Genomic DNA, 24753 nt, shown 5'->3' with positions numbered 1-24753 from the left:
AATATCAACCGATTAACCGTAGTCTTGTTCGGTGACGCGGCGGTGGCCACACCCCTTGACCAATTAGAGGAGGGTGTTACTTGCAATTGGTTAAATGGACCGACCCGGAAGGGTGGATGCTCCGGGCTCGAGAGAAAGGGCAGCTTGGTGGCGGGAACTTTTTATTGGAAAGCGGCGGAACGCGGTGAGGAGCAGTTCGGAGTTCGGGGCACTTTGGGGTCGAAGACAGGGGAGGCCGGATAGGAGTTTATTAATCTCTCGAGGAGAGTTTCTGCTGTTTCTCTGGTTACGCTCTGGAATGGCCAGTCTTTCCTTTTCCTGCCTGCAGGCGAGGCCGGTCTGTAGCAGATCGCTTCCTCCCACTTTGGCAGGGGAAAGACTGGGCGGTAATCGTCGCCCAGCTCAGGGGAACGCAGGCCCTTTAGGGCACGTTCGTTTTATCTCCGGCGTTTTCCACGCAGGAAGCTTGGTCGCCAAAGCCTGCTTATTGGCAGTCATCGTTTATTGGGAAATACTAGTGGGGACGCATAAGCGTATGGGTGGGTTTTATTAAATTGCTGTTGCCTCTAAACGCAGGTGGCAGGGAGAGGGGGGGGACGTGTGTCTGATTTAACCTGTGGTTCCTCAGTGGCATTTCCGGCAGCGTCGGTGACTGGGTGCAAGACTATAAAATATTTCCTGTGGGTGCTGTCAAACATCAGAAGCAACAGAAATAAAACCAGTGAATAACGGAAGTAGTGAAAGTTTATTTGTTCAAACACCAAGAAGAGATTTCGCTAACCGGGGGCACTCAAACCAGAACACGTAGTGAAACTCAGAGGTGTATTGTTAAAGCAGCTTATATAGTGAGAAGGTAGTGGCTGCTTATCTTCACAGCGACTGGTTATAACATTAACATTGTGTTAAATGATAGGGAATTGGTCCGTGATTATCTCATATTAGCCTTGGGAAACTTTTAAGTTTTACTTACAATTTCCAGAGGCTTAAATGAGAAACGACCCAGGTTAAGTTAGTTTTATAAAGCAAGCTAAATTAAACTTTGGTTGTATGACTAAACTGGTGGTGTCTGCTCAGGTAGTTTTCAAGGCTAGACTTCTTTTTGTGATTTTAACAGTGCTTAGCTACACTTCTGACGGACAGACCTGCTCTATAGCTCATTCATTTCTGAACATATTTTATATTGATAAATCTTTTAGTATTAAATCATATCATTTGGAGGAGGAATTTCTTAGAAGTTTTTTTTTTTTTTTTTACAGTATAATCAAAGATATAATTTAAAATAGTGGGGGAAATGGTTATAGAATACATTCTTTCATTAGAGTAGAGGTAGCCTCGGCTTTCAATTCTCAGCAAACCTGAGTCTGCACTATATTGCAGGCACTTTACTAGGCTATGTGAATACAAAGGGAGGAGACTCAACCCCTGCCAGAAAACCTTGCGATCTAGAGAAGGAGGATTCTGTTTCCATAAAGTGGTGAAGAGATGTTTATGTAAATAAAGAATTAAAAGTTTTTGGTCTACTTCCCTACTTTGGTATGTTATATGCCGTGGCTATTCCAGACACCTTAGCAAGGCAAAGAAGATTCCATCTTTCCAGCCTAGTGGTAGTTTCAGGATTCTGCGTAGGATGGGTGAAGGTCAGCAGTCTGGTTAAGGGTAGCTTCATGCTAAAGTTGCCTTTGGAGAACATTCTAAGTTACTTTTAGAAAATGTTGATAGTCCATATCAGTTAGGGGTAGTGGTCAGGGGGATTATAGGCAACCTAAATAAAGTTCCTACCCTTAAGCCTCATCTCCTTCCACTTGCTCATATATGTACTGTTATGTTTTAGTCATTTATAGGTATTTAGAGTTTAATACAAACCATATGTTTCCCTACTTCTGAGGTTTTCAGGTTCTCTCCTTCTGAAATTTACCACCCCCCACCCCATAGAATATGAAATCCTTTAAAAAAATTGAGCCTAAATCGCAATTCTTTAAAGCAAGTATTCAGTAAAAGGTTGAATGATTAATTTGGTTATTTATGTTAATGGATTTTTGCTTAATCTGGTACATTTGAATCTGTCCAAATTGTTATTTACAAGATAGGTTTATCCCAATTTTACAAGTAGGGAAAGAAGCTGAGAGGAACAAGGTATATAATGTTGCTAAAATTACATAAAAATTTAGTACTCTATTTAACTTCACATCTTTGCTCTTTTTTGTTACATCACTTTGTATGTCGTGATTCTTTCTGTGATATTTACATTGTACTTGTTACTCTATTTTTATGTGACTTGGACACTTCTGAAAAATAGAGAATTTTCCATTAAAAAAAATCAGTGTTGTAAGAACCATTTAGTCCTTATTTAAAATGTTACTTTCTAATTTTTTTTTGTGTGTGTGTATGCTTAGTTGTGACAGTACCATTAGTTGAGCATAATCAATAGTACTGTTTTTAAAAAATGTTGCTATGATTTCTTTTTTCATTTTTAGAAAGAAATTTGGATTTCCAATTCGGTTTTAGAATGGCATCTATTTCAGGTTAGTGGGAATGATTACATTTTGATTTTTAGTCTGTTCTATTTTTAATTGCATGTTCTTTGAAAAATAATTTGCTTTTTTTTTTTATCTTTCTCTCAATTTTACTGTGAACCTTAAACTGCTCTGAATAAAAGTCTTACTAAAAATAAGTAAATTTAAAATATATTTGCTTAAAAAATTTGTTTTTCCAGATTTTTAAAAATTATGCTAAATATACATGACAAAGATTACCATTTTAAACTATTTTAAAGCATATAATTCAATGGCATTAGGTGCCTTCACATTGTTGTGCATCCGTCACCGATCTTCATCTCTAGAACTTTTTCATCTTCCCAAGCTGAAACTCTGTATGCAATTAAACAATAACTTCCTATTGCTCCCTTCCTTGCAACCCCTGGTAACACTATTCTATTTTCTGTCTCTAGGAATTTGACTGTTCTAGGTACTTCATTTAAGTGGAGTCATATAATATTTGTCCTTTTGTGTCTAACTTATTTCACTTAGCATAATGTCTTTGAGATTCATCCAGTTTGTAATATATATCTTTTTAAGATGAATAGTACTCCATTGCATGTATATAACACCTTCTGTATAACACCTTTTGTTTATCCAAGTGTCGGTCACTGGACATTTGGGTTGTTGCATTTTGGGGGGGATTGTGAATAATGCTGCTGTAAACACTGGTTTACAAATATCTGATTCCCTGCTTTCAATCATTTGGGTATATACCTAGAAATGGAATTACTGGATCACACATTGAAATTTTTGAGTAACTGCTGTGTATATTTTCCATAGCGGCTACACGATTTTTATATTCCCACCAGCAATGCATAAAGGTTCCAAGGAGAATATGTTTTTTGATTGAATTCTAGGAACCTAAAAATTGTAAACTAGAAAATATAAATCAATTCTAATCTTATTCCTTAGATTAATACTATAACATTTAATTTATTATTAAACAAGTAAAAAATATATACAGTACATACTGTTTTGAAATGTGATTTAAAAAATAATATAAGTATAGAATTAAACATACTGTTAAATAAATTCTGTATTGTAAATATTCTAATACTTGCACTGTATTTTGTTGTTTTGAAGTGACATTAAATAAATAATGTTACTTAATCTTTTTGTGTTGAATTTTTATGCTGTTTCCATTTTTAAAACAAAAAAATACATCTATGAATTGAAAGCTTTGTGTGCTTCTCTGATTATTTCCTTAAGATACATTCCTATAAGTGGAGTTAATTTGAAATGTTTTTAAAATATAAAAGAAAAACATTCTACCTCTTCCAGGCAGATACTGTTGGTATTTTGATATGTGTCTATCCATTATTTGTTCCCGTTAACTTGACCAGATAGGACTGTGCTTATTAATGAAATCTTGTTATCTGTTCGATTAAGAGGTGGATGGCAGTGGTGAGGAACTTTTATATGGTTACTTTTCAGTCTTTTGTACAGTTTAGGGAATATGGCCTTTGCTACATACCAGCTCTTAATAGCAGAGTGACAAGATTAGGTTTTTTTCAAAGTAAAGAAATGGCACCAGCCTCCCATGCCACTCACAAACCAGTTTGTTTAAATACAAACAGGAAAAAATAATGACATAGTTTTGGCTTTGACTCATGACTCATTTTCATACTCTGAGCATTATTAATAAACTTTAAGAATTTAGAACAAAATTGAACAAGGAACAGAAAAACAGTTATCAGGGGGGCTTTGTGGGGGGAGGGAGAGAAGAGGGTATATAGGGGAAGGGTCTAGTAAAGGAACTAGTAAAAATAACCCATGGACATGGACAACGGGGTGGGGAATGACTGTGGGAGAGGGGGCGATCTGGGTGGGGGGCAGCAATGGGGGGAAAAATGGGACAACTGTAATAGAAAAACAATAAAAAAAGAATTTAAGTTATATTAAGTGCTAACCGAAGCAATCTTTACTTAGAGATTAAAATGAGGGTTTAAGAGATGTTACTGAACCTCAGCTCAGTTCAGTATGATCATTTTTGGGTTGCATATGTTATTTTACTTTATTTAATCAGACTTCAGCTTTATCAGTGGGGTATGACTTAAAAATAACAACAATGAAATAGATACATTTTATTTAATAAGAGATACTTATTACAAATAATTGCTTTCATAATATTGTACCCCTTTCAAATAAATCTACCTTTTCTATTGTTCTACCCACTTGTTGAACTATATTTGAAATCCCTCTTTGAAATTGCCTTCAGATAGTTTGTTACTTTGGATCTCATGACTTCCATGGTGGCAAATCACTTTCAGTGTTAATTTCAGTTTGTGATATTGCTAGAAAATGTGCTGTTTCTGAAGGTTGGCACCTTCCATGCGTCAATTGCAAGCTCAGGAACACTGGCGTATGATCCCTACTCAGTTCACTGTGCGTTAGAGATAGAGTTGCTGTAATAAGCCCTATTCACTCCTAGTCCCTCTTCATTATGGATTGTTGAAATTATATACTTTATTTTTCAATTTCATTTCATATAGTAAAGTCTTGTGTTGCATATACCAGCATTAGAAATGATAGGTTTGACCAAAAAACATTGAAATAACCAACTTATTACAGCTAGCTGTACTTTTTAATATTTGTAGGCAATCAGGATTTTGTCTAAGATACAATATGACTGTGTTCCATGGGTCGACATTAACATCTCTATCAGCTAGGGTTTCATCAGAGAAGCAGAGGCACTATGAATGCTATAAGGGATTTACTATAGGTATGAACCCTTATGTGATTATGGGAGGTGGTTAAGCTCTTTCTTTATGCATGTTCCCTGTGTGTCTGGCACTGGGCCTCAGGTTGGCAGAACCAGCATCTGGAAAAGAAGATGTGGGGAATGCAAAAACAAACTGCCACCTGTGAAGATGAACTTCCGTTTCTAACTAGAACCTGTATTAATCTCTCATTGCCTCAAATTTTCCAATTTGGATGATGCAGAAAACATGTCAAAGAGCTGGTGTACTTCCGATGGAGTTGCATGCAACTGGCTGAGGGTTCAGAGAAGCTGAGAAGAGAACCAACAGATCTGGGGGAACTGCTGTTTCCGCAGAGATGTCTAGCAGCAGCTGGAGCTGTGGGCTCAGCTGCTGCCACATGCCAATGAGGTCACCAGCCCTGACCTTACACTGACCTTCTTAAATATGGAAAATATGGCCGCTGCTTCACTTCCACCTTCCAAGTTTCTGGCAAAGTTCTCTTTGCCCTAACCTAGAACTATGCAGGGAAGAAATTCTAGGAAATGACGTTTTAGCATAGCTAAGTTCTCACAGTACAAAGCCACCAGACTTCACCCCTTGCCTACGTGGTACCCGTAGACTCCTCTTTTAATTTAATTATGTTTAATTTCGAAATAAAGGAAATAGCAAAGTTATGCTTCTGCTTAACAAGTCACAGCTATCCCATATCACTCCAAAAGAGGGCACAAATTCTATTTATATATCGATGATGCTTATTTCTTGCTGAATTGCATCCTTCTTGGTAATCCTCTAACTTAAATCCTGAGATATGAAATTAGCTACTATTAACACTTTTTATTTTAGGTGTTAAAGGCATAGAAAGGACAAACATACACAAACACACACGAAAAACCCCACCAATAAGAATGAGAAACCCATATATGGGATATATATAAACATCAAAAAAGAAATTCTTGTAGGTATTATGGTTCTTGTTTCTTACTGTCAATGTTCAGTAATTTCTGAGAAATTATTTTCCTCCTCCAATACACAATTTCCCTGATAAGTTTCTCTGGAGGAGACTCGTGGAAAGATTTACTACGTAAGTTTTTAGCCGTGTAGTAATGTCCTTCCTCAAAGGGCCCCAACCTCCATTTGATTCAAGTGACTTGGGGTCTGTACATTGGCTCCTGTCTGGGAATTGGTTGAAGGATGAAGACTGTTGTGGTGATTGAAATGAGACTTATGTTTACCAGAATCAGGGCTTTATATTCTACCTATAAAATCAAATCATCTGTTTCCATCTCAGAAACAATGATCAACTAGCATTGCCAAAGATCTCTGTCAGTCAGACTATTCTGATTACTGCTTCTGCTCTGTTGCCTGTTATGGCAACCACATCTACCTTTTCTTTGGTTGTGAACTGCCACCATTTAGTCCCTGTATCTTAGAATCCATCATTCTCATTGATGCAGGTAGTCTAGTGTAAAGGCAGTACTTCCCACTGTCATTCCTGACTTACAGAGAACAACCACTCCAGAACTCTTCAGGGATGCTGGGGTTCCCCTCGTGAATGTATTTCTCACAGCCTCGGTGAAGGGAGTGTCCTCTGGATCCTCATGGTGTACAGCGAGGGAGTGGATAATCAATATACCTGATAATCCACTCTAGTACCCCAATCTCCCCAAGCCTCCGGATGCCCTCCTATGTAGTATACCCTGGAACTTCTAGCCCTTTGACTTCATTGGAATCTACACTTGTATCATTCCATCCAACTTTCTGATATCCATCTTAGGGGCCCAGTTTCTGGCAACCAAGTAAGTAAATTATTAAAGCTACTCCTGAGCACTCTTAGCTCACTAAATCCAGAATGTCTTATTGAGTCCATAGCAATACATTTAGTTTCATTCAATATTATATTCCATCCACCTTGATTTAGTACCCTTAGTATCTCTTCCCATATTTATTCCCTAGGTTTCTGGTGTATGTATTGGCAAATGCATCTTGTTTGGTGTTTTTTGTGTCTTCTCATGGGTCTCACTTTTGTACCTCACCCTCTAGAGCTTCCTGGGTCTTGAAGCGCTGAGAGGTGGTGGGGGAAGATCCTTAGGAGGATTAGCAATCCCTTGCAAAACAACTACCCAAGGAAAGACCATTATAGGTGTTTCAGGCAGGAGGAGGCTGTTTCAGAAAGGGAAGAAAGGGCAAAAGAGACTTGGCAGAATTTAATGGCTGAGTGTTCCTGCTTCATTGGAATCTGCCCAGATGTTCCCATTCCAATTACAAGGGTCACATTTTCCTAATCACTATCTTTAATACGAGGCCCTGCAAAGTTGGGGATTCAATATAATTGTATTTCAGCCATCTGCAGAATGTAGACTTAGGGTGGGTATTCAATAATCTTCACATTGTAGCTACAGGAGATAAAATTTCTTTTAGGACAGTCATAGCAACTTTGAGGTCTCTTTACTCAGATCCTGCATTTCTTTCTCCAAGTTCTAAAGTAGCTCTAGATACTTAATTACCAGTGTGTATAGATTATAATTTAAATGATTTTGTCTACTGCATGCCAGGGGATACCATTGTCCCTTTTACCACTGCAAACAAAGGCCATTCATGTCTTGAAATAAAATCAGATCAGAGACCCAATTCCAGGTGGCCTGGAAGCAATTCAGGGAGCCCAACCTTAACTTTCTGTTCATCTGGAACAGTACTGGGTGTTGGTTAGGTTTCCATCCGGTATAAGAAATTTATCATGGGTATTAGTCCCTCCATGACCCCAGGAGCTGGTTAAGCAGTCCATTGCTAGCCCTGAAGTCAGTAGTGCCAGCATTAGGGATGGGAAGAGGGATGTGAAGTGTGGGCGGGTAAGCATCAGCTGAAATCTACAAGGACAATGTGCAACTTGCCTGTTTCTCACTGGGACTCATGTTGGTCTGTCATTGCCTACAAGGCTCTGACTTCCAGGATGCTGGTGCCCTGTGGAAGAGCTGTTGTACTTGTCACAGGAAGTTGCACATGAAGTTGCTCAAGGATTCAAAGAAGCTGTGGGCCAAGCTACTGCCCAAAGAAGATTCTTCAGGGGCTGGAAGAACTGGCTTCTGCCCCACACCAGCAAGGTGAGCCAGAAGATCTATGATGACATGAGTGAGCTGCAGCTACGTTTGACCTCATGCCAAGCACCTGAATGTAACTCAACCTGCTGTTATTGCCACCTCCAGATCTCATGCAGAGCTGACTTGTGGCCAATCCTAACCCAGAACCATACAGGGAAGGGAATTCTGGCAGATGGTACAATACAACGTCACCATAACATCCTATTTTAAATCATAACCATAAGATTTTACCTCATGAGAAGGTGCTAAAAGTGGACGCTAAATAATGCAGGCAAGTGTTTTGTAAAGCACCAAGGACATCTTTAAAAATTTTACAGCTTCCATAGATGTGGTGTCAAAAGGAATCTCACTTTGACTTTCATTAGAATCATATGATAAGGCTTTATAAATTAGTTACGATGAAGTTGTAATGCCAATTCCAATAGCACACTTGATTCTTTTTCACTTGTTACTTCATCTTGTGTATAATCATTGAATCCTTATCCTGCCATCATATGAGCCCAAAGGTGAATGGTTATTGGGAAATAAATAGCTAATAAGTTAGAGGATTGCTTTTAAATAACTTCCTTTTGCTTCCAAGTCAGGTCACTTTACTTGATTTAGGAGATTTTTGGACCACTGCCCTACATCATAATTAATATAAATATCACTTATTCAATATGCTTAGCTGTGTACCAGTTACTATGTCAAGAGCCTTCAATATGTTATCTCACTTAATTTTTTATAATAGTGCTATGAAAACTAGGTATTATTCCCATTTTACAGATAGGGAAATTGAGGCTCAGTTAAGTACCTTACCTGTGGTCACTCAGCAGGTAAGAGTAGGGCCTGAGATTTAAGTCCTGCCAGTGTGACTCCAAAACAAATGTTCTTAACCAGTCTGCAAAACTTACAAGTTTATCTGTGGTTTAGATGGTGAAGAATATCTAAAAATCAATAGTGAAATCTAAAATTGTAACTGACTCTGTTTACTCATTGTATCCTCTTTCCTCTCTTACAGCTCTAACTGAGGAATTGGATTCTGTGAACAACGAACTACATGCAGTAGACATTCAAATTCAGGAACTTCTGGAAAGGCAACAGGAGCTTACTCAGAAAAAAAACGTCCTAACAAACAGAATAAAGCAGTGTTTGGAGGATTCTGATGCTGGGGGAAGCAATGAATGTGACTCTTCACCTGCCTCTTGGAATAAAGAAGGTTTATTCTTTTTTTTGTTCTTGCCAGCTTTTTTCTTCTTGTTTCTTTAAAGTGGAGTCAGATCATTGTGTCTGGGCCAGTGCTTTCCAGTAAACTTAGAGGTGAAACTGGCTTCCTTAACTGTCATGGGAATCTTATAGACAGACCTTTTATTCTCCGTGTTCTGTAGTCTTTTTGAATTAGGCTTTTATCATTCAGACCTTATTTTTTTTTCCAAATATGGGTAACAACAGTAATGTTAACAGCATGAATCAATGCTTGGGAAAATAAGATATTTATTTTAACTAAATTTTCACTAGACAAAATTAAACAATTAAAAAACTCAAACTTTTTGCCAAAGTCCAGTTCATTTTCATGCTCTAGTGAACAAATCTTTTTTGATTTAAGATCCTGCTAAACATCATGTGTATCATTAATTATAATGGGAAACAGAAAAAGACAAATACCATATGATTTCACTTACATGTGGAATCTAAAAACAAAATAAACAAAACAGAAACAGATTCATAAATGCGGAGAACAGACTGATGGTTGCCAGATGGGAGAAGGGTTGGGGAATGGGTGAAAAGGGTGAAGGGATTGGGAAGTACAGATTGGCAGTTACAGAATAGTCATGGGCTGTAAAGTACAGCTTAGGGAATACAGTCAGTAATGTTGTAATAACTATGTGAGGAGTCAGGTGGGTACCAAACTTATGGGGAATCACTATGTAAGTTATATAAGTGTCTCACCACTATGCTGCACACTTGAAACTAATATAATAGTGAATGGCAACTGTAATTGAAAAATAAACATTGGTGAACAACCAAAAAACAAACAAACAAAAAAGAAATACTGTAATTTTAGAAGGAATAGCAGTGCTTTTGTGGGTCTTGTTTTCTAGTGATTCACTTCTAAACAGGATATTTATACCAACAATTCTAGGTAACTGTTAACTTTGTTCATAATACTTGAGTTTTTTATGATACTTTGAATTCCTTGGTTGACATTCAGATGGTTTTTCAAATATCTCATTAAGCGCCTTCTTCTGTGGAGGTTAATTCTCAGCTGGCAAAGGTTTTGATTTTTTTTCTGATACACTGTTTCTTATGGTATATCATTAAATTTGCTTTTGCTTTAGCTTATAGCTTAATGAGTTAAACTAATCTCAAAATTATTATTATGAAAGTTAAATTGTCAAGAGTATTAAAGTCTTATATATATTTATCTGATTATTGTAAAAGCAGCCATGTGCATGTGTCTCATTTATAATCCTAAATGATCTAATTAACTTATTTTACTCTTTTTAGATTTTCCATGGTCTGATAAAGTTAAAGATGTTCTGCAAAATGTCTTTAAACTGGAGAAATTCAGACTGCTTCAGCTTGAAACTATTAATGTAACAATGTCTGGAAAGGATATATTTCTTGTTATGCCTACAGGAGGTGGGAAGAGCTTATGCTACCAGTTACCAGCATTATGTTCAGATGGTATGTATAAATAAAAATTGATTTTAAATTGAAGAAATGTTATTTCTCTTAATATATTTTTAAGTCTTTTAAAAAATAAATGGGTCTGCCCTCTTCCCGAGGTTATTTTAAGAAACAAACAGTAGAAATATGAGGTCATATTTTTAACAATGTAGGATAGCTCTTAATAACTGTCAACAATTTGTTTTAAGAGAAAGGGGATATATTACCAGAACTTCATTTAGTCAATAAACTGTTCATTGATTTCTACTCAGAATAAATTAACCTGGTGCAGTAAATAGACGAATACCTATGTAACATTTTCAATTGTACAGATTGTTATGGTTTTTTGGGAAGGGGAAGTTTTGGAATAACTTTAATATAACTGGATAGTTTTTTACTTGATTTATATTATTTTACTGAGATTACCAGTACTTATTGTTTAAAATGATAGTGAATTAAAAATTCAAACTGATATTAGCTATATTTTTGTAGGACTGAATGAGGGAGGAGATTTCTACTTAACCACATATTTGCTTATTTGGCTTAGGACCATTTATTTGTAACTTTCTCCTTTATTAATGAGAGTAAGAAATAGATAGTATATGGCTAAAGTTGGATTGAAAATTAGTCTGAATTGATGGGTAGTGCCCACAAGTTATAGTAAAGGTCGAAACTTGTTCTGGTGGTGGTATAAAATTTAAATTAGATTTTTCTCTCTTCCAGGTTTTACACTTGTGATTTGTCCATTGATCTCTCTTATGGAAGACCAATTAATAGTTTTAAAACAATTAGAAATTTCAGCTACCATGTTAAATGCTTCTAGTTCTAAGGTACGCCACTGTGGCTTATTTATTTATTTATTTTTTAGCTCTTCACTGAAATAGGAACCTTAGCTACAATTAATTGCTTATAAAATTTAAACTGATTACTGGTTATATCAGGAGCTGAAAACTACTGGTCATTTCTAGCCCACTGCCTATTTTGTATGGTTCATGAGTTAAGATTGATTTTTCTATTTTTAAATGGTTAAAAAACTTGTGAAGTATGGAAATGATATGAAATTCAGATTTCAATGTGCATAAAATTTTATTGCTCATTCACTTGCAGAGTTAAGTAGTTGTGATAGACTGTATGGTTCACAAAACCTAACATTTACTATCTGGCACTATACGGGAAATATTTGCTGACCTATTTTGTATTACCCACTATAAAATAATAAGCAAGAATTTTTAATGAATTACTAATATGAAACCCTATCCTGTGGAATTTCTTCCATTTAGGAATGGACTCTTACCTTCATCTGGCTGATCTTTCTTCATCTATCCACCCCCTATTTTCCCTACCTCCTCCCTCTTGGTTTGTTTTTTTGAAACAAATCCCGTACATCATATTTCAGTTGTAACCCCTTTAGTATTTTAAATCAATTTCTTAAAATTATCAATAAAAATACTCAGATATCTGTTTTATCAAATCTTATTTTTAAACTATTAATATTTTTTATTGTTGACATTATTACAGATGTTCCTTATCCCTCCGCCCCCCCTTTGCCCTCCTTCCACCCAGCCCCACCCCCCAGCAACCTCCACCACATTGTTGTCTATACCGATGGGCTAATCATATATGCATATATGTTCTTTAGCTCATTTTTCCAGTCCCCCCCTTATGCCCCTCCCCTCTGAGATCTATCAAATCTTTTTTGTTTTAAATCATGGTCCAGATAGATTTATGCATTATGTTGTATTTGGTTGTTATAGCCACAGGTTCTCCATATTTATTTTTATTGCTTGTGCAAATTATTTGTTGAAGAAACCAGGTTCTTTGTCTTCTAGTTCTTATATTCTGAATTTCCCTGATTGCACTCTTGTGATGTTTAACTTGTTCCTTCTAGTTAGATCTGAACATTTGATTGAACTTAGATTTGGATTTTTTTTTTTTTTTTGTAATTGCAAGAGTATACTTCCCATGGCAATACTCAGGAATTACATAATACCTGGTTATTTCTTTGTGCTATTGAGCTTGATCAGTAGGTTCAGGTGATGTCTGCCTGCTCTGTAATAATCAGTTTTTCTATCAGTGTTGACCTAGTAGTTTTATTAGCCACCCATGATTATTTCTTACCTTAGAGCTGCTATTTAGGAAGTTATAAATGATGATTTTTAATTCTATCACTATAAGCTTTTCTATAAAGAACTTTTTCCTTATTAACTTTTTGCAGTTTGAAAATCCTTTTCCTTTCTTTACCAGTTTTCAGAAAGAGTTGGTTTCCAGCATCTCCAAAGGTAGTTAATAAGGTCTTTCCCCCCAAATATACATATATATATACCCATATTTATATGGATTTTTAACATATTTGATATATTTTAATCCACAGTTATTATTATTATTATTTTTTATGCTGACATAGTCTTATTTTGGGGCATTGAGGATCTATTTAAATTAGCTCCTGAATCTTTTTTCCTTCACCCCATAGCTTTTCACTCCTTGCTTTCTTTTATAATAAGATGCTCCAGGCTCATTTTGTATATTTCTTTCCAGACTTCAAATTAGTCATATCTCCAAGAAATCCTGGCTCCTTTAGTTTTTCTCATATGTTTTTGTTTTATTTAAATTCTTGTGTCATTATAGCTACTCTTATTTGACAGAATTAATCTATGGAGAACACTGCCTTCTAATACTGTTTTTCCTTTACACTGAAAAAGAGAGTACATATATGTAAAGTAGTTAGAAAGTTGTATAATTACAAGTTCATGCCATATCACTACTGCTTGAAAATTTAGGGATAAATCGAGTTTTCTTGTTTTTGTCACTAGTAGTTAATAGGATGCGAATACAACATTTTTAATTTTTAAACCTTGCTTCTCCACTTATTCAGCCAGAAAGCGCTACATTTTTTTTCCTTTTGTTTTCTTTGTGTTTTTGTATCTGCCTGTTTCTGAGGAGATAACTTCATGTTTGCTCCCCTAAGATTTCTGGGACATTTAGGGCCACTTGAAATGTTTAATGTACTTTGGCTATTTCTTTAAAAAGTTAAGAATATTTCCAGGAGTTAATAAACTGCTTTCTGGGATAATGAAAGCAGTTTTGACTTTCTATCACATCTACCATCATTTCTTAACACTTCTTTCGGTCCTATTAGTTGAGAAGGAAAAAATGGCATCTAATGTACAGAGTTTTATATAAAATAAAACAGTAGTAAGAACCCAATAACTATTACTGCCTAAGATTTATTTTTGTTATATGTAATATATATATATATTTGATATTATAATCTTAATTAAGTTAATTAAGAGATTATATGTAGATTTGATGGCATTATTAAAGTAGCTAATCAAGAATAACTTGTGTTCACAGATAGATAGTGACTACAAATAATAATGTTAAAATTAATAAAACACCTTTATAACCATAGTTATTGCACTTAGCTTAAATTTTGGCATTTATTATGAACAATTTAGAATTAAGTCTTCATAGAATACATGCTTATTGAAGTATCATGTCATTCATTTCTTGTTCTCTTTTTGTCAAATGAGATTATTCTTTTACCAACAGCTTGGGTGTAAGTAAATAACTAAAATTCTATTCACTCAGCTGCCATGAAGATAGTACTGAAGATTTCAATTTTAATGACTGAAATATCTGATGTTAAATAGTCCAAGGCTATTGCTTTTGAGTAATGAACATCTTCATTTATCACTTAGTGTTGCAGTCTGCTGGCTTAGTTCTATCATTATGTCTTTTTTTTTTTTTTTTACTTTCAATAGGAGCATGTGAAATGGGTTCATGCTGAAATGGTCAATAAAAACTCCAAGCTAAAGCTAATTTATGTGACTCCAGAGAAAATTGCAAAAAGCAAAATGTTTATGTCAAGACTAGAGAAAGCCTATGAGGCAAGGAGACTTACCCGAATAGCTGTGGATGAAGTTCACTGCTGTAGTCACTGGGGTCATGATTTCAGACCTGGTAGGTATGTTGTGTCTGAAAAGCCTAATGCTGGGACTATTTTATTACTCAGCTTTACATGATTGAAAATTCCTGCTTCCATTAAAATTATCCTCTTGGGTAGTTATTACTCTTTTTCTCTTGCCCTAATATAAGGGGAGCCAAGAGGCAGAATCTGTAGTATCTTTACTCCTGCAAGGTAGTGTTTAGTCTAATTGCCTTTATCCTTTGAAATGTATGTCTGTTAGCAAATATACTATTCCACCTTTAGCCATAAAGATTTACTGACCTCTAGGTTCTTCACATCTGTTGAGGAATTTGCATCTTCCTCAAAGTTGTCTTCTTCAGTTGACATTCTGAGTTATAATATACTCTATTGATTACTATAGCTTTGTAGTATAGTTTGAAATCCAGAGTGTGATACTTCCAGTTTTGTTCTTGTTCCTCAAGACTGCTTTAGCTATTCGGGGTCCAAATAAATTTTAGGATTATTAGTTCTAAGTTTGTGAAAAATGCCATTGGTATTTTGATAAGCTATTGCATTGACTCTGTAGATTGCTTAGGATAGTATTGACATATTAACTATTTGTTCTTCGATTCATTTGTGTCTTCTGTTTATTTGCGTCTTGTTCAGTTTCTTTTATCAATGCTTTATAGTTTCCATTGTATTGACTTTTCACCTCCTTGGTTAAATATATTTCTAGGTATTTTATTATTTTTATGCAATTGTAAGTGCTACTGTTTTCTTAATTTCTCTTTCTGATAGTTTGTTATTAATGTTTAGAAACACAACTGACTTTTGTATATTGATTTTGTATTCTGCAACCTTACTGAATCTATTAGTCTTAATAGCTTTTTTGGTGGAATCATCAGGATTTTCTGTCTATAACAACATGTTATCTGCAAATAGTGACAGTTCTTCTGTTCTAGTTTGGATGCCTTTTATTTCTTTTTCTTGCCTAATTGCTCTGGCTAGGACTTCCAATACTATGTTGAATGAAAGTGGAGAGAGTGGTCTTGTTCATGGTCTTAGAGAACAAGCTTTCAGGTCTAACTCGGACCATGAAGGGAAAATGGTTCCCTGCTCAATGGTGTTGATGATAGATCCAAATAGCAAATTACGCTGTGATATAGCCCTGTTGAACTGCTTGCTCTTATCGCAGCCTCCTGAGTAATTTCATGCCAGTGTGTCTGTAGTGTATATGCTGTTTCCTCTGCCTGATGTTTTCCTCTTCTCTTCCTGAGGAACTTTGCCTATTCTTCAAGACCCAACTCAAATGGTAGCTCTTTGAAACCTTCGCAACCTTCCATGTGGCTCCTTTCTCCTCTGTAGTTTCATAGGCCTCTACCTTAGCATTTAGCAATTTCTTTTTCACTTTAATCCAAATAATTTAAGTACTTAAGGACAACTTATCTAATGATGTAGATGTGTATGAGAGGTATGAGCCCAGATTGGTTTCCTAAAATAGGTTATAAAAAAGCGGTGCCCTCACCAAGCTTTTTCTGGTCTGAACTTACCACTCTTGGATACTCCTGATGATTGAAGGGTTTAGGCTGACGGTCTCTTTTACCTCTTGTCAGCTGTAATAAATTCAAATGCTTTGGCTACGCCCGCTGCCTCTTCAATCTCCTGTTCAGCACATGTAGTATAGAGGTTACTGGAAATGTTAGGTATTTATTCTCCTCAACAGGAAGTTCCATCTGTGGCCACAGACAGTGTTTTCAAAGAACCAGTTAAAGTGTAATAAAGCCTGCCTATTCAAAAAGGCTTTACTGAGATAGATAGCTACGGAGACCAGTTACAGCAGTCAGTGATCATCTCTGTCATGTGCAAAGGCTTAGTCTACTCTCTTCCTTAAAGGGTAGAAAGAGTGCCATTTGTGTTTTTTTTTCCAGATTATAAGGCACTTGGTATCTTAAAGCGGCAGTTCCCAAAGACAGCACTAATTGGCCTGACTGCAACAGCAACAAGTCATGTTTTGAAGGATGCTCAGAAAATATTGTGTGTCGAAAAGTGTTTTACTTTTACAGCTTCTTTTAATCGGCCAAATCTATATTATGAGGTATGTAACTTTTATATCAACTTACAGCTTTTGTGAAGGGTGTAGCAGAGAGGTTACCTTTTCATGACATTTATTTGCATGAGTTAACTATGTTTAAAAGTTTTAAAACCAGGAGGTAATTATAAGCAGACTCATCAATAAGTGCTTTTTTCTGCTATCTCTTCTGTTGCATATTTTTGTTAGTTTACATAGAATATACTGCTTTATTAAATTTATATAGATTCTTTCTTGTGCAAGGATAGAGAAGAAGCAGAGATTGACACCAAGGATCCTAATGACATCCTTACTGAAATTAATTATGAAATAAAAAAAAATTATGAAATCATACAATATTAATATGCCATTAAAGATTTGCTAATATCCCCTATTTAGATTACATTTGATGAGTAACTTTGAAAGTTAAACAACAGTTATAAATAACCTAGCAATTGTTTTTCTTCCCTTTTAATCCTTTTAAGAATAGGTTTAATATTTTTCTGAGTTTTCATTGAGTAGTTATTTATGCCATGGTTTATGTTTTTATAAAAGTAGCACCATAAAATAAAGTCTCCATCTTTACAAGTTAATCAGTGCCTCCGTGCCTTCTCATCTCTGGTAAATTCAAAAATAAGGATAAGAAGAGGCTGGGAGGTGGCAGGGTGAGTCATATGAGGTGAGTGAAAGAATAACAGAAGAAACACAGTGCTTATGAAAGTTGTCAGTAAGTGACTACTTGGATGGTACTCATTAATTTACTTTTTAATAAAGTTAGCTTTTCTTAGGTTCGGCAAAAGCCCTCAAACACTGAAGATTTTATAGAAGATGTTGTAAAGGTCATTAATGGGAGATACAAAGGGCAATCAGGTAATAAAATAGCAAACCAATTTTGAAGACTGAGAGAGAACTTTCAAAAAGTAACTAATATTACATTGCTATACTACTGATAAATGATTAGCATCAAAAATATTAATGCATGGCAGAAGATACTTGAACATGTTATAATAAAATTAATTTGCTTGGTGATCATAGAAACTGGATGTGACATTTGATAACACAGATTATGAGTTATAAAACTGATGTATTTTTGCTTATTTATACTTGATCGCTTTAAAGAATAGACATAATGACATAATGTTAATTTTTAATAACACGTATTCAATTAGTACCCACTATGTGTAAGATAGAAGATTAAGCACAGATGTTCTTAAGGGATATAAAATAGAGTCCGTTATAGGAAAGGACACATTAAAAAAATAGATCATATTGAATGAGTTAAGTATGAATGGATTTGAGAGTATATATACCTGTGTTTCGAGATTAATGAATAGGCAAGTTACTAAAGCAAAGAGTTTGTGTAAATGTTGCATTTCAAAAATTGTTCTATAGTTTTTTGGGAGATATGAATGGGTAACCCAGGTAAGGAGTTCAGGGTCAAATAATTTTGGAAAAGGCTGTGACTAGCTATTTATCCTTCCTGGAGGTTCACAGGGTATATCTGTTCTAACCAGCCCTGCAAATAAAGAAAGACGCTTGTTAACTTGATTCAGTGCTCCTTAAACTCATATGCGCGTGAAGCTTTTTTCACAGCACACTTGCTAACATCTGATGGAGCTGTGGGACATCGGTTTGAGAAATACTGTAGTGGGAGATAAAGTGAGAGAGAGAAAAGAGGCAGTGGGTTCCATCAGCTGTGTTCAAGGCTCATTTCTGCTTTAGATCAAGCTGGCGATCAAATTGTGAATTATATCAAAAGGTCAATACGTGTTCAAGGCCTTGAAATTTTTCATAAATTGTTCTTCCCCATGCATTGTATTAATTACTGTCTTGAGTGTTAAAAATCCTCTTTCCAGGAATATTATATATATATAATATATAAAACAATTGGACATATTTTACTACAGGAATCATATATTGCTTTTCTCAGAAGGATTCTGAGCAAGTTACAGTTAGTTTACAGAAACTGGGAATTAGTGCAGGTGCGTACCATGCCAACATGGAACCAGAAGATAAGACCAATGTTCATAGAAGATGGTCAGCCAATGAAATTCAGGTGAAGTATATATCTTCAATAGAAGCCTAATTCACCTTTAAGAATATTTTAGCTTGACTTAATTAACATGTAAAATGTTAAAACATTTTAGGTAGTAGTGGCAACGGTTGCATTTGGTATGGGAATTGATAAACCAGATGTGAGATTTGTTATTCATCATTCAATGAGTAAATCTATGGAAAATTATTACCAAGAGAGTGGACGTGCAGGTATGTATAACTCAAACCCAGAAGTCATTATAAAAAAAGCTTTTTCAAGAAACATATTATAAATGATATTCAATAGTTCTGTATTTTTCATTATTTGCTACTATTTTTAGAATAAACGATGAACTCTTTTTCAATTTTATACTTAATTTGCCTGTGAAGAAATTTCACTGATTTTCTATTAGAGTGTTTTGAATTGTGTCTTATGTTTGCTGTGGTAATTTGATGTCCTTTTTTGCCTCCTGAATTTTTAATTAGTGGTTTTCACTCTGTAAATTAAATAACTGGATTACTTATGGACACATTTTTTATTTAATAAAGCTGATTATTGATACTTCTATTTGTTTTTTTAAAAAATTTGAGGGCAGTTGTTACAAACTAACTTTCACATTTCTGTCTGAAAATTCTAGTTGTATACTTAGACAATGAAGCATTGCTAGCTGATTTTACATATATTACTTTTACTTATTTTGAGTTTTTAAAAATAATTCTGCAATCTCAAGATCTTTCATACTATAGGTCGAGATGACATGAAAGCAGACTGCATTTTGTATTATGGCTTTGGAGACATATTCAGAATCAGTTCAATGGTGGTGATGGAAAATGTGGGACAACAGAAGCTTTATGAGATGGTGTCATACTGTCAGAACATAAGCAAGTAAGCCACATGCCCTTTCTTAACTGTTGTCAATTAAAGACAAACACAATTTGAAAGTATATGATGTTACTTTGGGTACTTAGGAAAGTCAGTAAATGCATTGATAGAACATCAAGTGTGAACATGTAAAAAAGCAGGTGTCTGAAGAGTGAGGACCTGCAGGATCTGCCCTAATGCACGAAAATATATTCTGTCTCTGAGATAATTCTCCAAAACTATTTTACTTAAGTTTTTGATACAAATAGTGAGTTCAAGCCTTTTTTCTCTGGCATGAGTATATAGCTACATGTTTTAATAATTTTGTACAGGTGTATAAGGGGCATTTTGAGAGTTGAGCTCCGTAACATATCCCAACCATCTTATCAGCTGATAGGTTGATGAGCAGGGTCTTTCTCCTTAAGAAATAAATTTAAATCTATTCAGGGTGCATTTAGTTAAACCATATAGCTCCTTGATGGCCTTTCTGCCTTTGTCATCTTTGTACTCTTATTGCCCATCACATCAAAAGGACTCAAAAATTTTGAAATAAGTGATAACCAGATAGTGGCAGAAAATGGTATTTCTTTCCTATAGATGCTGCAATAATCTAGTTAAAGAAATGAGAAAGTGAAAATTTTCTTAGATGTCCAGTGGACCCCCATGAGGCATATTTTTGAGTTTAGACTCAAATGGATACTGTAAAATACAAGGAACTGCTACCAGGAAGACTTAATAGTAAAATACTGAATTTGAAAATGAATCACTTCTTTTTAAAACCTGTTTATCAAGTACATATGGAAAAATTATATGGTGGGCGGACAGTAGTCCCCAAAGATGTCCATATCCAAATCCCTGGAACCTGTGAGTATATTACCTTTCATGGCAAAAGGAGATTAAGGTTCCAAATGAAATTAAGGTTGCTAATCAGCTATCTTTAAAATAGGGAGAGTAGCTTGGATTATTTGGGTGGGCCCAGTATAATCACAAGGGTCCTTAAATGTGGAAGGAGGCAGAGACAGAAGCAGTCAGAGTGATGTGATGTCAAGATTCAACCTACTGTGCTTGGCTTTAAAGATGAAGGAAAGGGGACCCTGAGCCAAGGGATGCGGGCAGTCTGTAGAAACTGGAAAAGGAAAGTAAACAGATTTATCTTCTAGAGCCTCCAGAAGAAAATGTCCTGCTCTCACCTTGATTTACCCAATGAGACCCACATCAAACTTGTGTACTGTAGACATGTAACATAATAAGTTAGTGTTGTTGTAAGCCACTAAGTTTGTGGTAATGAGATGGTAGCAATAGGAAACTAATACTTTATGTAATCTTGTATTTTGAAGTAAGGATTCTTAAAACTTCATTAGATCACTTAATATGTATCTCTGTGTTGGCAGATGTCGCCGTGTATTAATAGCTCAACATTTTGATGAAGTATGGAACTCAGAAGCATGTAACAAAATGTGTGACAATTGCTGTAAAGATATTTGTGAGTTGTTTTTTAAACTTTTAGAGGCTAATTTATGGGTAGGATTACCCCAAAATAGATTTAAAAGATTAAACAAAGTATGAATAGAATTTTCCAGATTCAAAAGTAACAACGTGGTTTTGAAACAAAGGCAAATAAAAGGAAAAGCCGTGTGTATATTTTATGTTGCTATTACTGAGGGCATGTGAAAATTTTAAGAAACGAAGGAGAGTTAAATCATCAGACTACAAATGCATAAGAAATGGCTAAGCTTGTGATAATCTCTCATAGTTTGTAGTAACTGATTAGGAAAAGAAATTTTTTGCAAAATTGAGATTATAGTGAATCATTTTGATGTAGATAATGACTAACTGCTCATAAGACACTAATTTACCAGTGTTTTAGAACTATATTTTAACTTTATTTCATCCTGTGTACAGTAGTCCCTCTCTATACCGTGGTTCACTTATCGCGGCCTCACTGTATCACGGGATGTTTAAAAATATTATATTTAATTATTTATCATGGGTTTTTCACTGTATTGTGGGATTTTGCGGTGCTGTATACATATGTTGTCAAAGTTACGTAGGTTTAAGACTGTAGAATATGTTTAAGAACATAAGTAGTGTTTATAAAAGTGTGGAAAATGTTAATAAGGGAGTGGGGAAGGTTAATAAGGGACTGGGAATGGTTTATAAGTGTGTGGGAAGGGTTTATAAAGCCTTAAAATATACATAAATACTAAAATAAATGTAAGATTCTTACTTCGCAGATTTTCACCTATTGCAGGGGGGTCTAGAACGTAATACCCGCAGTAAGTGAGCGAATACTGTGTGTGTGTTAATATTAGAAGAGCTGGAATAATCAGTTCCTCTCTTGAGTTCTGACGCCTTGGTGGCTGTGGGTCACTACAATTTTAATGTTGCAGCCAGAGATTACTTGTGTATGAATTTATTCAACTATGTTTTGCTGACCAAATTAATAAGAGTCTGATATATAAAAGAGTGCTAGTATCAATTAATAATTGAGATCTATCCAGGGCAGTCTTGTCTCTAAATCAGAGTAGCTGTGAAGCCATACTAGTTTTCAGAATATTGCTTAATGAGCACACATCAGGAGAATATGCAGAGTAGATTGACTCTCCTGTTGACTCATCTCTTAGCATATGCCATCATCATGTCTAGCAGACACTCTTTGGTTCCTAAAGCATATCCAGAAGCCTTCTGATAACCAGGTTAATTTTACATCCCTGTAAATCCCAGTGTCTTCAAGAGCCTACAGCTCAGTTTAGTGCTAGAGACTTGGGGAATAGCCTAGATTTTACTCAGATGACATTAATAAATCAGTGTTTAGGGTGGGTCACACTGACACTTGTTTTTAAACCAGTTTAGCCACTTAGGATAGACTATCTTTGCCCTAATTTGTAAATCCCAGTTGTCTGTATGCCTTTCATTATAGCAATTGAAAGAAAGAATGTAACAGCCTACTGCCGAGATCTTATCAAAATCCTGCAGCAGGCAGAGGAAATGAATGAAAAGCTCACTCCACTGAAACTGATTGATTCTTGGATGGGAAAGGGAGCAGCAAAATTGCGGGTAGCAGCTGTTGCTCCTCCTATGCTTCCCCGAGAAGACCTGGAGAAAATTATTGCACACTTTCTTCTACAGCAGTATCTTAAGTATATACAAACCCATGTCTGGTCCTCTAATGTTGGCTTTATGATTTTTTTAAACAGTTCACCATATTTTTATTTTTCATTTGTGGATAAGTATAATTCCAAAAAGATTACTTTGAATAAAAGCTCTAATTCACATACATATGAATAATTATAACAATAATTATATAATACGTTACATAATTTTTACATATATTACCACATTTATTCTTAGCAACATTGTGAAATGAGAATGGACATTCTCATTACCTTAATTTTAGAAATAAGGAAACTCGGACTTTACAGGCGTTAGTTATATCTCAGTAGATCCATAAATAGGAGATATGTTAACACTTAAAGAGAAATAAAATGGTAAAATGTTCAAAACCAGTACCATAAGAATGATGGTTTATTCAATTGCAAGAATCAAAAATTGGTATTTTCTTCCACAAAACATGATGTATCTTTATGATACTTTCTCATTTTTATAACTGCAACAAAACAAATGGTTTTGTGATTGTTTCATGTGAATTTTAAACACTATACAAAATTTACCTAATAAATTCCAACTATAATTGCTGTATGTCAAAAACTAAAATACTTTCTATAAAGATAAATTGCATTTTTATAGTGTAACCTAATTTCATATCAATGTATTACTTAAAAATTATTGCACTTAGTTATTTTTATAAATTTCAGTTTGTTTTCTGAAGCTCCTCAAAACCTTTCTGATTGGTGGCCTTTATCTTCTGCAGAGAAGACTACAGTTTTACAGCTTACGCTACCATTTCATATTTGAAAATAGGACCTAAAGCAAATCTTCTGAACAATGAGGCACATGTTATTACTATGCAAGTAAAGAAGTCCACACAGACCTGTTTCAAGGTAACTGGTTTAATTTTCAAATATTTTAAAAATAACATTAAAGCCTGTGACGCTTTCCTTTAACTAGTATATTCCTATGTCCAGTTGAACATAGAGGAGGTAAGTCAGTGTTCTCCTTAGAACCTGGATATTGAAGACATCAAGTGGAAGAATTTAGACTAGGCTTTTAGTATAGACTAGGAGTTTCTAACCTTTTGGAATGTGAAGACTCCATTTTAATGTCTAATCCTGGGATGCACCCTGCCCTCATGACATTGGTTGTGATCAGTGTGGGTTGAGAAGTCTGCCTCTGTGGCAGAGGTTGAAAAGCAGTTATAAACCAAATACTATCCTGCCTTCAAAAGCATGCCATGTACAATTGTGTCTAAGGACACTTAAGGTGTTCTTTAGGGTTTCTCTGATGGCATAGACCCTTCCATTCAAGATAGAACTCATATTTGAGTAGAAATTTGAAGATTAAAAACCAGACCACTGGATACTTAAAGAGCTAACTGATAAAGAAGGAATACTGGGATTATTAATCTCATGAGAAAACAGAAGAGCTAAATTTTTATCAAGTGTTTACTTTGTTACTGTTTTGTAGATTGAATCATCTCAAACTTGTCATTCTGGAGGACCTGATAAAAAGATGGAAGAAAAAAGTTTGGGTCACTTCCAGAAGAAGTCTGCAAACATGTTTCAGCAATCTGATTCTAAGAATACAGGGGCTAAGAAAAGAAAACTTGATGATGCATGAGATAAGTGTTTCTAAATTTTCCGAGAACAGTTTTGTAGTTAATCAAAAGTTTAAGACACTTTTATTAATATTTTATACACGTGGAGCTAATAAAAACTTTCCTTTAAAGTATTTAAGACATGAGAATTTGAGACCTTTGAAAATTTAGCAGCATGAAATGAG

General features: G+C 35.1%; 1 protein-coding gene across 1 annotated transcript; it reads left to right on the top strand.

Annotated features, from left to right (window-relative positions):
- Positions 1 to 81: 81 nt before the first annotated feature.
- On the top strand, positions 82 to 24702 carry RECQL (RecQ like helicase). Its single transcript, XM_090272897.1, has 15 exons — positions 82 to 184; positions 2475 to 2522; positions 9335 to 9532; positions 10822 to 11001; positions 11707 to 11813; positions 14745 to 14943; positions 16819 to 16985; positions 17747 to 17828; positions 18866 to 19014; positions 19106 to 19223; positions 19740 to 19878; positions 21246 to 21337; positions 22775 to 22994; positions 23726 to 23855; positions 24439 to 24702. Exons 2-15 carry the CDS (start codon positions 2507 to 2509, stop codon positions 24589 to 24591), a joined length of 1950 nt encoding a protein of 649 aa, XP_090129023.1. The 5' UTR covers positions 82 to 184; positions 2475 to 2506; the 3' UTR covers positions 24592 to 24702.
- Positions 24703 to 24753: the final 51 nt, after the last annotated feature.

The sequence above is a fragment of the Furipterus horrens genome, unplaced genomic scaffold, assembly GCF_987537825.1.
Source record: "Furipterus horrens unplaced genomic scaffold, mFurHor1.1.pri manual_scaffold_4, whole genome shotgun sequence".
NCBI classification, from domain to species: Eukaryota; Metazoa; Chordata; class Mammalia; order Chiroptera; family Furipteridae; genus Furipterus; species Furipterus horrens.
Note: the sequence above shows the minus strand (reverse complement) of the source record. Positions and strands in the feature narration are given on the sequence as shown.